The 15747-nt window shown below is 43.5% G+C and overlaps 1 protein-coding gene across 3 annotated transcripts in view; it reads right to left on the minus strand.

The window, feature by feature from the left end:
* Nucleotides 1-1987: 1987 nt before the first annotated feature.
* LOC146810129 (proton channel OTOP2-like) overlaps nucleotides 1988-15747 on the minus strand; it is a 61084-nt gene continuing 47324 nt past the window's right edge. For all 3 annotated transcript variants that reach the window (XM_085617077.1, XM_085617079.1, XM_085617078.1), the window contains exons 5-7: nucleotides 12205-12395; nucleotides 5274-6157; nucleotides 1988-3876 (exon numbers count right to left, since the gene is read on the minus strand). In XM_085617077.1, coding sequence (XP_085473203.1) covers nucleotides 3706-3876; nucleotides 5274-6157; nucleotides 12205-12395 — 1246 coding nt within the window. In that variant the 3' untranslated portion in view covers nucleotides 1988-3705. The remainder of the gene's footprint in view (nucleotides 3877-5273; nucleotides 6158-12204; nucleotides 12396-15747) is intronic.

Here is a 15747-nt window from a genome sequence, read left to right on the forward strand (position 1 = left end):
GAGGTAGCAATGGCAGAGGGGTCTTCCATGCCACTCATTTATTGAATAATGTCAATGGTAAATCTAATGGGGCTGTCACTCGCAACTCGAGACCTATACTTCAAGTGTCACCAGTGAGCCAATCAGTGAGATAGATTTAGAAACTGTAACTAGCCTAAACTAGCTTTTAAACTCCCTTTCAAACCCATGAGGCCATCTTCAAAAGGATAAGAGATTCCCTTAGATGTTACCTGTGTAAATCGGTGACTAAATCTGGCTTCCCTGTGCCAGTAAATTCCACTGACAGATTCTGTATGAATGATTTCCTCAGACCAGATTCCCACTGCTTTCCTTTGACAATGACTGGAACACTCTCCTTAGTGTCAATGCATAGTCCCCCTTTCTTGAGTTGATAAATGCCCAGTCATGGTACTCTTCTTTGCACTGACTACCAAATGCAACGTGTTCCATGCTCTCCTTCGCCAATGGCCATCTGAAAAGCCAAAGGTATGTTATGTTCCATGTCACTGCTGCCCGCAAACCAACTGTTCCTACACTCTCTGGCGCTCACTTTGACTTCGAATGAATTAGGTAGACGGCCTTAAATATGCTTAGTAAGCATATGCAGTTGTACTTAGAATGATGTTATAGAGAAGTGGGAGTAACAAGATTTCCCTCAGCATCCTCCTCTTCCTGTGGTACCTATTTTTGGATGGCAACGAGGAGCACATTTCATCTTTCACTTATGGTGGAGCACACAAGCTCAGATATTAGGAGCCCCGGAGCAAATTCGGAAGAGGGAACTGAGCGAGTGTGGCTCCCAATCACTTCCAATCACCAGCAAAGAACACCCGAATTGCTCAACCTGTAATGTGCATCACCAGTGTCCACAGTAATGACAGTCTATCACTGCAGACAGGAGTGCCCGTGGCATGCCCATATGTGCAGGGCTCGCAGCATGTGTAAGGGAAGAGGCTCATCTCAATTGTGCGGCCACCTCTGACAGGGTCCTACACTTGCCGCCTACCTATGAATAGGCAACATCAGAGCTAGCGTACCTCTGAGGTTCACCTACCTTTCAATGAGGCAACTTCAGAGCATGGCGTATGTCAGAATAGGCATCTTCAGAGTGGGGAACACATGTAGCCATCCATATTGATTCACACCCAATCCCATGCCAGAGTGCATGGCTGTAGGGGGTTCACAAACCCAGAAGCCTTCTCGTCCAAGGATCTCTTCTGACCTTGTACACAGGAGCCAGGTGAAGCCGTCAAATGAACCCTGCGCTAAAGTTGAGAGAGAGCCTCCTCTCACCCCACACTGCCTCAGTAATCTGCACAGTATTCACCAGAGGAGAGGCCTGCCCTGGGAGAGCACCTCTAAGCCAATCCAAACACTGCTCCTGCTGTTACAACAGTGCCTGAATTGGCAAGGGCAGGGGACCTCCATGCTCACACTGAGACCGGGGGATGCAACTTTGAGACACTCCCGGCTCATTGAAGCACAGGTGGAGCGGCCTCTAGTGTGCATGTTGGGCTGGCAGGAGAAAGGCTGGCGTCCAACCCGACATGCGCAATTGGGGCGAGGTGCCTGCAGGCTGCAGCGTCGCGCCACTAGTGTACTAAGTAAATACTATCTGTCAATATAAACCCCACCCTCTCAGCCCCGCCTGCACTGGCTTCACCAGGACCTGCCTCAGGTGCCATTCTGCACTTAAAAACTTAATGTTAGTTACATATTATATAATTTGTTTGTAATACTCACCTTTATTTAGGAGGCCAGGGGGCCCAAATATGAGTAGGGCAACGCCCCTGTGCGCTAAGGGACACACTGCCCCTGGTGTGTGTGTGTTTGAGAGGCAAGGACATCTGCAGATATTTTTATGACGGTTAATAAGGCCTCTAGCCTGGATGCGAAATTTCAGCTCCTGAAACACTGCTTTAAGGGGTATAGATGGAAAATATGTGGGGGCGGGAAGGAAAAAACACGAAAGAGTTTACTGCCATGTAGTGTTTTCATCTTTATGTTTATTATATTATTATAAAGTGCAAACTGCTTTTCCCCTCACATGTTCATGGCTTATTAACATGCAAAATAGTTTCTGCTTACAAAGATAACATCATTCAGATCCTAATCGCTTATCTCCTTCCCAGGATAGTGCTTTCTCTAAAATCTTCCTTTGTTCTCTTACGTTCTTCTGTAAGATTCTGGATTAGTCTCTGTTCAGAAAAAGGCCATTCTTCAACCAAAACTTGCTGCATTATGGTCAATGAGCGAATGAGTCTAGTTGGTTGAATACACAGTGACTTGGAGGTGGAAAGTGCAGTCTTCTGTTGTGGATAGTAACCAATCCTCAATTTGCCCCAATTCGCTACTAATCTGATTGACAACCTAAAATTACACAACTTAAACGCCATCACCCTGTATGCTCTAGTTTTATTTCAATGACTCTATTGTATCAGTTTCCTCAAAAAACATCACCGTCCATCTGCCTTCCTCAAACTCCCTAACTATTAAAGGTCTCCAGGTAAATGTAAATTTGATACTTGTATAGCGCACTACTCACCCGCAAGGGTCTCAAGGCGCTTGTACGAATACCGCTGTGGAACCCATCCTGGCTTGCCCTGTGAGACATCCACTCCTGGGCACCCCCAAGGTGGAGGCCAGGCATCCTTAGCGTTGTGGGGGCCATTGTGGAGATTAAGCAAGCTATTGCCCAGAGTTGCAGAGTGGGACTCCATGATTGGAATAGGCACTGAGGCGAGAATTATCAGGTCCGTGGAATTTTTGAGCCCAAGACCCGCCGAGGCAGGGAATTGAACCCTGGTCCCAGGCTAGACCTCTGCATTAGGGTCTGCCACTCTAATCATTGAGCCACACTTCTCCACGAGGTACAGTACGTTTTCATTTATCTGAACTGAGACTCAACAGAGAGTGTCTACAAATGTATCCCAGTATAAAAATAAGACCATTTGCAAAACTGTTGGGTTGCTTTACTAGCCATACTTTGTAAATCAAAGAGTTGTGATGCCTTTCCAGACGCAATTTAGTAACAGTGAATTGGGGTGTCATACTAGTAACACTCTGAGAGAAAGCTATGTGTGGTGCCTTACTAGCTGCAACTTGAGATATGAGTTGGGGTGCAGATTAGTCACACTTTTGAAACAGTAAGATCTCTACCGAACCAGAGGGTCCTTCTACGGGTAATCATTGATCAGGAAATTATACTATTTCACCTTCTTGCTGGTGTGCAAAGATAAATGACACCTGTGGTCACTGATGGCCTGGACTAAAGGATAATCAATACATTTTCAAACATGTCGGTGAGTTTTAGCCCAGCTCTATATGCCTTACAGGAGACCAGCTTGATAGGTGCCTCCTAGTTTCCTTTTAGGATCGCCTTAAGAGGTTGAGAACTGCCAGAGTTGGTCAATTCTGTAGAGACACCTGAATTCAGACAATAACTGCAAGTCACATATAGAAAATCCTCAATCACATTCCGAGTAGTGATTCACACTTAGAAAGGTCCAGTGGCACTGGAACATAGTGTGAAACTGGCTCAATGTGCTGTGGTTCATGTGAGCAGCTGCAGATTGTAGTAATGTGTACCACAACCTCATAGTGAAATGAATGTTCCTGTCTCTCTGGGGTCACCTTGGCATTCAGTACTACCCCTGGCAAGTCCACGAATGTTCATAGATTGTCGTTTGCCATCTTTCAAAATCCTTATGTGTTGATGTACACTTCTAGCAGGCTGGCCACCGAGTGCAGGCGGTAGAAGATCCCAAAGGGTAGGCAGACGTTGACAATGATGTCCCACATATACCTGCCATAGAACATTTCTTCTAAATTATTTTTCAGTTGTGGTCGGGCACCAAATGCTGGAAGGATCCAGAACTGTCAGAAAAATAAAAATTAGTTAGTATCTGACAGAGACTAATCAAATGCAAAAAAATTATACTTTAACCAATTGCACCCACCCCGTTAATCCAAACAGAAGTATAATTGGGGACATCAAAGGCTAAAAATCTATTTCACCATTTGTAAAACTACTCAGTATTGAGAGTCGGCCCTGATGCTGATCGAGTGAGAGCAAATTTACATTTGAGACCTGGGAAGAATGCTGTTAGGTATCAGGACTCAGAAACCAACAATTATGCTTGAAAACATTAAGAACCAAATTACGATGGCTCCTAACCGACCCTCATTGTTTCGGAGGAGAAATGATCCAACAATGAGTTGATGGTTCTGCACTTCCTTTTAGGATACGACCGCCGTGCAGGCAGCCGTAAAATGCATTTTTCTAGTGTGGGATGTCCTGGGGCCCAGGTAAAAGGTTCAAGCACAAGCTGCACTGAAAAAATGCATTTTGAGCACATCTATGCAACGTGTGCCAGGCCCCATGTGGTGCCTGGCATAAGGTGCATGGATGTGTGGGGGGGCACTACATGTGCCCCCCGGTCCCATAGTGGAGGCCCATGAGGGACAGAGACCCTGCTTGGATCACCCAAAGTCCCTTTCCGTCTGCCTTCACATGGCAGTTGGACCGCCATATATAGGCAGCGGAAAAAGGGACATCGTAATCCCTACCGGGTGCCTCCACAGGCACCGCCCCCATTGTAGAGATTAGGCTCCGATGGGCTACTTGAGCCTGTCAGAGTCGTCAGTCAGTTCCTCCACCCACTGTGCTCTAATCAACCACATCATTATGCGGTGGTCGGACCGTCGATTTGTAAATCTAATGGGGCTGTCATTCGCAACTCAAGATCTATACTTAAAGTGTCACCAGTGAGGCAATCAGTGAGCTAGATTTGGAAACTAGTAGCCTAAACTAACTTTTAAACTCCCTTTCAAACCCATGAGGCCATCTTCAAAAGGATAAGAGATTTCCTAGCTGGGAACTGTGTAAATCGGTGACTAAATCTGACTTCCCTGTGCCAGTAAATGCTACTGACAGATTCTGTATGAATGATTTTCTCGGACCAGATTCCCGCTGCTTTCCTTTGACAATGGCTGGAACACTCTCCTAAGTGGCAATGCGTATTCCCCCTTTCTTGAGTGAATAAATGATCAGTCATGGTGCTTTTCTTTGCACTGACTACCAAACCCAACTTGGTCCATGCTATCCTTTGCCAATGACCATCTAAAAAGCCAAAGGTATGTTATGTTCCATGTCACTACTGCCCGCAAACCAACTGTTTCCACTCTCTCTGGTACTCAATTTGAGTTTATAATGAATTAAGTAGACTGTGCGGCCCCAAATATGCTTAATAAGTATATGCAGTTGTACTTACTATGATGTTACAGAGAAGCAGGAATAACAAGATTTCCCTCAGGATCCGCCTCTGCCAGTGGTACCTATTTTTGTATGGCACCGAGGAGCACATTTCATTGGTTGGTGTTTGTGGATCCGAAGTTTCTGATGACTCTTTTCCCTGTGCAGTGTTCTCAGGTAAGGAAGGACTATCCCCCTCTGGAAAACGGGAGATGATGTGGCTGTTGGCATAGAAGAGACCTGGAGGATTCTCGTCATGTTGCAGCTCAGGGTCATCGTATGGTTGCCGATGTAGACCTTCTATAATGAAGACGTTCTGAAATGTGTGCTGGAAAATGACTGTCAGGGAATGGACGAGGTTGAGAACAACCAGAAGGTCCTTTCCATTGTCGGCTATGATAGCCAAAATGGAATAATAGGAAATACAATACTGCCCAAGGGCTGCACCCAGCAGGAGGGTCACATCCAATGTCCTGCTTGGGTTCTTATGGTTCACCATGTCTCTTGTATCAAACCTGTAGATGACTGAACCCACGAGGGCCATAAGTGACATTACGCCCAGGCTGCATATACTGAAGATGTACAGTAAAATGAGTAACTTAGGATCATCAGAGTCTTTGTTCACCTTAAAGAATATCAAGGTCACCAGTCCCAAAAGAAGCACAGCCAACCCAAAGATGAGTCCGACAAAGTAGGTAGGCATGCAAAAACAAAGCCGGAAAGGTCGTTTGTGCTGGATGTTGTCATCTACAAGACGCCCAACGTTCCTCCACATAATGTAGGTTAGAGTGGAGGCAAAGAGACTGTACTCGATGTTGAAGGGGTACATGTAATAATATCCATTTTCAAAGACGCGGCACAGGCTACTGTTACAATGACAGAGCTTGCTGTGGAGTAAGACACCTAGAGTTGAAAAATAAAAGTAAGAAATTTAGCAGTCTTCACAAGCAAGTGGCTACGCTAGCAGAAATGCATGTGTTTAGTACAGAGGACTGACAGATACATAAGCTAATGAGGTGAGTGGTGACCAACAGCCACATAAGGTACGAGAGAGCAAGACATCTAAGGTGGGGATGGACTATCAAAATCTTGAGATTTAAATGCTATAGTCAGCATATTGTCTACAGATAACTATATATCAATAAGTATAGATGTAACATTCTTACCTCTACATCTACTTACCTTTATGACATACATGTAGATGTGAAGTGAAGAATAGTAAATCTATACTTACCTATATATACTTACCTTCATTATGTTTTGATAGTTGATATTTTGGATAGTATTTTTTTTAATTTTCTGACATATACTGATGTGTGCAGGGAACCACAGAAGCAGGAGTGTCACTTCTAGTTACTGGAGGTTGCCAAACGACAGAAGATCAATCAAGAAGAATGTAGTGTGTGATGATGAGAAGGCTACTCAGGACCAAAAATAGCTCAGGTTTTGCTTTGTGATGGGCAGGGACGGGCTTTAAGAGAGGATCGTTGACAAGTGGGCAGATCTAAAGTGTCGTAAGATTGAGGGTTGAAAAACAATTTGGGATTTCGAGTTATAGTTAAACAACTGCTAAAGACAAGACATTTAGCTTGATCTGTTGTACCATCCTGCGTCTCTGGTCTTAGCACTATAGGCCGATTTACTGTTTGGCATTGCCCTTGCTTGAATTACTGCTGAGTTGCATGTCAGACTATCTCTGACAAAAATATTGTCTGCCACAAATGCCATATCTTAAATATTCCTGACATACATTTAATGTTTTAAACATTATCCCAGTGGGTGTATATTCCCTAATGTTAACTTCAAGATACAATATTTCTCAAACAATATTTTGTCTATGATATTCTGGTACAATACCCCTACTCCACAATGTCTGACCCAAACCTTTGGTAAATCTGTTTATTAATCTTGCCATGGATTACCTCTGGTTATTGCATAAATCTGGCAATCAGAAGAAAGTTGGAATTGATTGATTTGGTGTTCTGATGGTTAGTTAAGCCTTTTGGGATTTTTACAAACAGAAAAAGTCAACAAGCTTTTAGAAGTGGGAACCTGGAATTCAAATTCTTACGTTGACTGCGGAGTGCTTAAAATTTCTCTTCCAACTAAGATGCCTCAGAATCTGTTCAAGCTGGCTGCCTGGCAGTTTTTGCACATTGAACATCTTAATGAGTCATTGGATCCTCTTCCTATACCCAGAAACTCTCTGTGCACAGCTTGGCAATCTTATACATTGGGCTGATTCATTTTTCATCATGAAAGTCACTTACGCCCTAATGTAAAGGATTGTACGTACTTTTATTTCCAAAAATAGTAACCACTTTAAAATTTTAAGCTCAAAAAGATACAACTTAATCTTCCACAAAGTGCTATTCAATCAATATTTTATTTCCAAGACATATTCTTTTAGAGATATAAAACAATAAATATAGCAAAAATAAGATAAAAAGATATTTTTCCATATTTGAGTATTAAAACTCCATATCGACAATCATAACACTAACCCCAGCACAAATGACCACTAACTTCATATAATCATAAGAGAGCTCTTTTATAAATTTGTTTTGTAAAAAAGCAGATACAAGTAAAAAGCATTTTTTTTTTACAAAATCAACCATTAATCAATAAAAGCTCTTTTCTGAATTGACTTACTAAAACTGAATAATGCAATGCCAACATCTTCTTTATTTTAAATAAAGTGACTAATGCTTCCGAGCAATCTGTAGATCCATATTTCCAAAAAATAGGAAATAAGATTTGTTCTTCTTTTCTAAGAAAAGCTTACAGTTTAACAAGAGTCGTGTAATTTGGGATTTAGCCCTCAGATCACAAATACTGTGAAACGCATGTGTCGGTGTATAGAATATGTTTTCTTTAAGACCTCTTATTCTCCGAATCAGGTAACTCCCAATTCTGATTCATAAAATTTGATCCAGAGTATGATTTATGAGGAATTTATGTCAAATAATGAAAAATATCTTGATCTCCAATCACTGGCAAAGAAGGCATCATTGACTTCTTAGAGGATAGGTCATTTATATCTTTATTTTTGCTCATCTACATAATCGTTTCATTCAGTAATAATTTTACTTGAGACATAGAATATGAGCTTTCTAATTTTAAAATCTTGACCACCAGGGCCAAATTTGAAGAAATATTTAGTATTTCTTGTGATAAGATATCTGACCAGTTCAATATAGCCTTTCAAGAATAAACTGATAATTATTTTCCATACTTCTGATAAGTTGGCAGGTATATAGTAAAGAACATGACTGAGACAGTAAGTTGCAGGAGGGAAGACCCACTTATAATCTTATTGCTTGAATAACGGACCATGGTGGCCAAGAGTCTTTTTAACTACAGGCTTTCTAACATTTCCCAATTTATTCTGGCATCAAGCTCAGCTTCCACAAAGTGAATTGAAGCCGTGAGGTGTCCTACGCAAATAGGTAATTATGTCAATCCGAACGGGTTCATAATTCAGCCTCATCTTGTGAATCAATTATTGAAGACTCCCAAATGTTCTTATTCCTATTGTCTGTTTTGACATTGGGTTCTTATTCCTTGTAACAATTGTTAACTTGTTCGGTTGAGCCTACTCCTTAAACCCAGGCACCTCTGATATTTAAAACTCAAATGGAGAGAATAAACAGGACCACCCTCTCCCTAAAAGTCCTTGATTTGTCCTACTCAGGGGATATACACTGGGTTCTTTGTTGTTGGGTAAGTTCTTCTTCATCATTCTTGTATTTTATTTTTCTTCTATTACATTTGGTACATTGCCCATATTTGGGAGTCCTTGCCTGCTTTTGGAGCGAAGTTTTTAAGTTCCATGAAAGTGGAATTGCCCTGTACGGCCACTCTTTAGCAACCTCTAAAGGCACATTTATCTCACCACTCATGGACAGAAAGAGGGAACTGTCTATGAATACATTGTGTACATCTTTAATCTTCCCCTTAAGTGCAGGTACTTGTGAAGCTACTTCCACACAATTGCTTAGGCTGCATTTTTGTTCAATCTGAGGGACAGTAAAGGGTGACTCTGCAGAGCTAAACGCATGCCTGGTTCCTACAAGATATTCTGTTTGATTGTTTGTAGTCCTCTGTCCAAGCTGAGGGCAAAATGTGTTGTTCCTTTTTGATATGGGAAGGGCCGTCTGTGTTTAGCTGGCAATGACTACATTCTGATACCCGCTTTGTGACACCACAATATCAAGGCCCAAACTATTGAACGGTAGATGCATATAGGGAAGTGTTGATTTACTATTCTTAACTAACCCTGGGCGTAGTTTGCAAATTAGCGCTATGCGTAGCTACGCGAAGTGCACGTCGCACTACGCGAGCTACGCGAACTGCGTAGTGCACTGTGCAAAATGCTGTTCGTACTGATTGCACAGTGCCAGATGGTTGTCCGCACTGTGCAATCAGTGCAAACTGCATCTTGCAGAGTGCAAGCGGTCGTTTTCTGCCGCTCAAGTAGATTTCTACTCGAGTGGCAGCTTTCTCAACACGGACTGGTAGTTTCTCATCGCGAGCGGTCGCGAGCATACGCGAGCAGTCGCGAGCATACGCGACCACTCGCAATGAGAAACCTGACCTCCCCGCGTCGAAAAGCTCGCCGGGAGGTTTATTTTCCACGCTCGCGATCGGCAACTTGATGTTGCTGATCGCGAACGAGGAAAAAGTCTCGCCGGGATTTCATTTTGCTTGCTCGCGGTCGCCAACTTGACGTCGAGGACCGCGAGTAAGCAAAAAATTACCGCTGCACTACGCTACGCTATGCTACACGTGTTTGCACTGTGCTACGTGCAATTTGCGTAGTGCGAAGTAGCACAAACTTCGCAAACTACGCGAGCATAGCGTAGTGCTTTGCCCAGGCTTATTCTTAACTCCACATGTATGTACCTTGATGATATACACATTGTCAAGGTAAAGAGATGTGGAGTTAGGGTTAGAAAATTTATACATGCGTACCAGTGGATATTTTTGTCCTTGCTTTTTTGGCTATGATATTAATGTATAACGATATTACCTGTCCGATGTACCACCATTTGTTGTTATGATTCAAAGTCTGGATTTCTCTGCACTACTGTTTATTATTACAGGTTGATCCTTCCGTGGCCCTCTTAGAATGTGGTGAGACATTGACATCAGGCGATACTTAGTCGAAATATGTCCCAGTTTGGGGAGTATTACAATTTGTGGTTGTGCTATAGCCATAAGAACTGCTTCTTGTCAGTGGAGGGATCCTCTTGCTATTTAAGGATTGCCAAGGATTGCCAAGGAACAGCAGAACTCAGTGTAATAAAGATGATCAGTAAGCGGTCCTCAGTGCTTTTCTAGTAAGCCAAGTTTTGCTTATTTCACATCTCTTAGTATGCTTGAAGACCCCGACATCAGATTTTGTGAATATTTCAATATCCTCTAGGTAATATTCACGTTGGGATAATAGCTAGAAGCCACCAGGACATGGATTGAATGTCTCCATTTCTTCACCAAACCAGAGCCCGAACTCTCACTTCGAGTCACTTTTAGCCCTGGGGTAGGGTTCATTGCTTTCATTCTCTGACAAACAAAAGTGGATTGTGGTGCGAATACATGAAGTTCAACTGATTTTGGTAACGAAACTTGAGGGGGCCTCCCTGCAAGGTGCGTGGAGGGGCCCCCTCTGGGCTCAATCAGGAGCTCTCCGGCCGGCTCCCCGTGCCTAACAAAAAAGATGAATGTGTGTCCTCATGTAACCTAACTGGTGCTATGTAAAGCGCTCTGATACCCGATTGGATTTGAGTCAAGTTCGCGCTATATAAAACTCTGCAAAAAAAAAAAGAGTGCTGTGCCAGGGGGCCCTCTGGAGCTTGGGGGCCCCGCGCCCCGCAGGGGCTGCGGGGGCCTGTGTTACGCCCCCTGTCACAGATATGAAAACAAGGCAGGTGGCAGTGGGAAATCGCACAAACTACAAAGCTCCTGGTTCAGTGACAATTCATGCAGTGTGCACAGTTTTACCTCAACCACGTTTTACTTGCTAGGGAGCACCCCACAAACTGTACGGGCTGCATGAAACACCCTAAATCTGCCACGTTCACTGCTGTAGTGGATTTGGGCTGTTTTTATAGCCCAGTTTTGCGTGCTAAAGGGTTGGGAAAAAATATTTAATTTTGTTCATTTTAAATTTCAGAAATGTGTTTTTGCTGTTCCCTATTTGGTGCCGTCAAATAGCAATGAGTATTTGTGTCAACCAAGATGCAGTATTTTTCGAGTCTAGTGGGGAGGTCCTCCATGATGAACACCCTGGCACTTAGGGGCATATTTACAAGAACTGGTGCATCTCTGCATATTAGCAGGGATGCGCCAGTTAATTTGTGTGACGGAAAAACTGCCTTGCGCCACCATGGATGCACCACATTTAGAACGAGATGCACCGTGGCACAAGGATACACAGATGCGTGACGCATCTTGTCGGTGTAAGGGCAGCACATTGCTGGAGTCGTGTCGCAAGTATGACGCATCTCCAGCAATGGTTAGGAATGCCTATTCCTAACATACTATGTCACTCCTTATGCCTGCTTCAATGAGCCGCAAGGTTTTGACACAGTGGTGTCGTAACATCACTTTTATGAGGCTTACTTGTGACGGAACGCCCACCCTGCATTCATTATACCTGATGCAGGTATAATGTAGCGCAGGGTATTACAACGTGACGCATCTCCCTAGATGCGTCACATAGTAAATATGTCGCATCGTGGCAAATTGTTTACGATGCCGCTTCGTCACATAAGTGATGCAATAGCGGTGTAAAGTCGGCGCAAGGGGTTTGTAAATCTGCCTCTCAATGTTTTACAAATTAAGCACTGGCAAAGCTAGTGCATTGAAACAGGCATGCAGTTCTGTCACACATCATAACCTGTCCCCCTTCCCTAGTAGACGTTTATGATGTGTGCGGCTTGCCGTACCTCTCTGAGGCAGGGCACCCCTGTGGTGGTCAGATGTGTGGTTGTCCTCTGTACTCTGGTTCTGTAGTTTGTGAAGAAACGCCTGGTGAAGCCGGTGCTCCTCCTCCTCCTCGCTGTGATGGTTTGACTCGTCTGTTACCGCCGCCATCCATACGACCAGGTTAGTGACAAAGACCAGCATTAGGCTGTACCTGGAAAGGAAGATAAAAGGAGAGCCCCGCACAACAGATTAAGGTTTATTAGAGTTTTACACTCTGGTGTGGTCTTCTAGTAGCTTAAAATGCTAGCAGTTACTAGCACCTAATAACAAGCAAATACCCATGGATGTCAATTCACCAAAATGCCTGGGGTAGCGGAAGTGACATTACATGACCTTTGACCCGGTCATGTGACATCATAGGAAGTGGCATCATATAACTTTTAACCTTAATGAAATCAGAGAAAGTGACATCATATGCAGCTTTGTACTTCACAGGATGTGACAATAACCCAGACATATACAACAAAAATTTCAAAATTCAGACAGGTAACGGATGGAGCACAAATTGATCCAAAAAGTACATTTTTTTTGGGGGGGGGGGTTTGAAGATTTATTTAGTGCGAACTCGACCAGAAGGTATTAGAGTGCTTTACATGAGCATCAGTTACGTTAAACAAGGACACGTTGTTTTCTCTTCTTTCAGGAAGGTCCGCCTTCTCTTTGTGACTAAAATCACATATATCATTCTATTCAAGACCCATGTTGATAGACAAAACAATGTGCATTGTTTCCATGGCATGTAACTTTGATCTGCCTTCCTACTCAACACAGATGTATTTACTTTGGGTTCTTGTAAAGTCTTCAGGACACTATAGTAGCCTCCGAGAGCTCTTGATTTATGAACAAAGAATAGAGGTATATGCATGTATGTGGTATTTTGCAAACCCTAGCCAAGAGGCAGTTGAGTGCCACACAGGCTCTACAAATGAGTAAGGTGACAGTAATCCAATCCCTTGTGATCTTATAACAAACGGTTAAGGGAAGGGTAAAGCACTATAAGGGGAAAAGTGAGAAGGTGGCCCTATATGGTGGCAATGCTGATATCAGATGTATAATCAATCTGTATCAGGCACAAGTGGAGGCATCAAAGGAGGTTAAATTGGTGAACCTGACAGTGGTCTACAAGCACAGGGACAAGCCTGCAGCACTAGCAATGGGCACGCCTCTGGCCCCCACGTACAACAATCAACTCTTCCATTCCAGCCAGACTATGGATACATACTCCACTAGCGGTGTACTGAGCATTGCAAGGAACAAAATGGGCTCTTCGGCCTACTCTAGTTGCATGAAAGGACTTTAGAAATACTCATTACAATATAATACAACATAATACTGTGTGACTACATGTATAAAAGGTGTTTTCCAATAAGAGCGAGCGATTTGTATAAATAGGTTTTTTCCTATAACAATGAGGTATATAACCTTGAGATCTCACTTCCTTGTGTAACCATTACCAGGGATGCCAACATTTCTGCTGTCACTGCACATTACCTATACTAGTCGGTGCCACTTAATTAACTTTTTGCGTGCGTCCTGAGTAACAGGCAACTTTTTAAGTAGTGGAATGGGGCAGCGCTAACCATGCTGCACCACTTTGAAAGTTGGTTGCATTTAATATCCACAGGACGGCTAAAGACACCCCATAGAGTTTTCCCCTAAGGTAAATGTTTCTGTTTGTAATCCAATTTTGGTAATGGAGTAATGGGGCAGTTGTTAGGCTAAGTAGAGCTTAACACATGAGTGGTAATCAAGTTACTACTGCACATTCATTACCAAGGGAATCTTTAGGAGAGATGGGTTATTTGCTGCAGTCTGGAGGTGCAGACTGTCTCCTTATTTTGGAGTGTGAAGGGAGATATTTGTTTGACCACCAGTGAGCACCGATCCCTTGGTTTTTGTACACCGTCGGGACCTGCAGTCACGGTGAAGAAACTCAGAGTCAAATACTAGAGCCTCAGTTGCAAAACCAAGACTTTCAGTCTACCCAATGCTCTCACGTGGGGAGGCCAACTCTCTCCAAGTGGCCCTTCCCAGGGATCAGGGGATGTTTCTCCACAGTAAACAGGTCTTTCACCAGTTTACTATAATACTCAACTTCCTTTGAAGGTCTCTTGTACTCCAGGTTTAAGGGTTCAAATGTTGAGACAGAATCAAGCTGTCAATAAAGGGAGAGGGAAACCCACTAAAACAGAAGTCCATGTATGTCTGATGGCTATTAGGGCACAGTCCGTGAATGAATGTCCTTGTGCCAGGAATGGAAATTAAATGGGGTCACTTTTCTAGATTAATAAATAAAACGTATACGGGTTAATAACAGAGAGAGAGAGAGAGAGTAGGATTCCCAGCCCGCGCCACTGCCTTAGCTACCGATATATAGCAGATCTCAGCACTCGAATAGATCCCACATAAAGTGGGATGACAAGTAGGGGTGGGCGGAATTTGCGAAATTAACTTTCGCAAATTATCACGAAAATGTTTAAAATTATCGCAAACAAGCGGAAATATCGCGAAGATGCGGAAGTTTTTTTCCGGCATGTTCGCGAGATTTTCTGCATGGTTGCGGGTCGCCAACTTACCCATGTGGTTGCTTGCGGGCGCGGCCATCTTGTTTTGAGTTTTCTCACGGTGCATGATCGCGAGAAGAAAGACGTGATCGCGCGACACATGACGTCACTGCGGGCGCGAACTGTCGCGAGACAGCGCAAATGGCTAAAAACGATACAACATCTCATGGAGAACGCGACCGGATCAAGAAAACTTGTCGGCGAACGCAGGGATTCAGGTAAGGCGATCGCGCGCGAGAATGTATTATTTTATAGCGCGACAAAAGAAACAAATTATCGCCAAGCTGCGGAAACCGGAATTTTTGACATTTTCGCGCTCTCCGCGGAACGCAAAAATGTCAAATTATCGCAATTTCCGCGAACGGAACGAAATTTTCGCCCAGGCCTAATGACAAGGCATTCTCAATAAGGGTTTGCCTTACTACTGTCTTGGTACTCAATGCTCTGCTTCATTGAAGTTGTTCTGTTGTGATGGGTCAGCTTTGAACAAACATAATTGGATCCTTCCATCCTGACATAGAATAAAAACTGTTCTAGATTTCGCATCAATTTTTTTTATTCTATTAGGGACACAGCGACAAAGACTATCCCACCCTCGGTAATTCTAGCACTGTTCTGTCATAATGCTTCACATATTACTTTATAAATGTTCTATTTGCTTTGCGGCCCTAATTTAAGCGTGAGTCATGTAGGTGACAGTGGTTAGAATGCCGTTTCTGTTTCTTTCAGGGCCAGAACAGAAGCAAGAGTGACCCTGTAGGTGAGAGGATTCCTTTAGATCGCTGGCAGCGCCTCTTGGGTTGGACACGTTGTTTAGTTGGATATTAAAGGATCCTTGAGTTGCAGCTGTTATTTGACTCGGATTCGTTGAGATCGCATTTGTCACACTTCACTGCAAAGGGAGAGGAAGGGACGTGGCGTCCGGTGTATTTATGGGGG

Source organism: Triturus cristatus, chromosome 7 (assembly GCF_964204655.1).
Source record: "Triturus cristatus chromosome 7, aTriCri1.1, whole genome shotgun sequence".
Classification (NCBI taxonomy): Eukaryota; Metazoa; Chordata; class Amphibia; order Caudata; family Salamandridae; genus Triturus; species Triturus cristatus.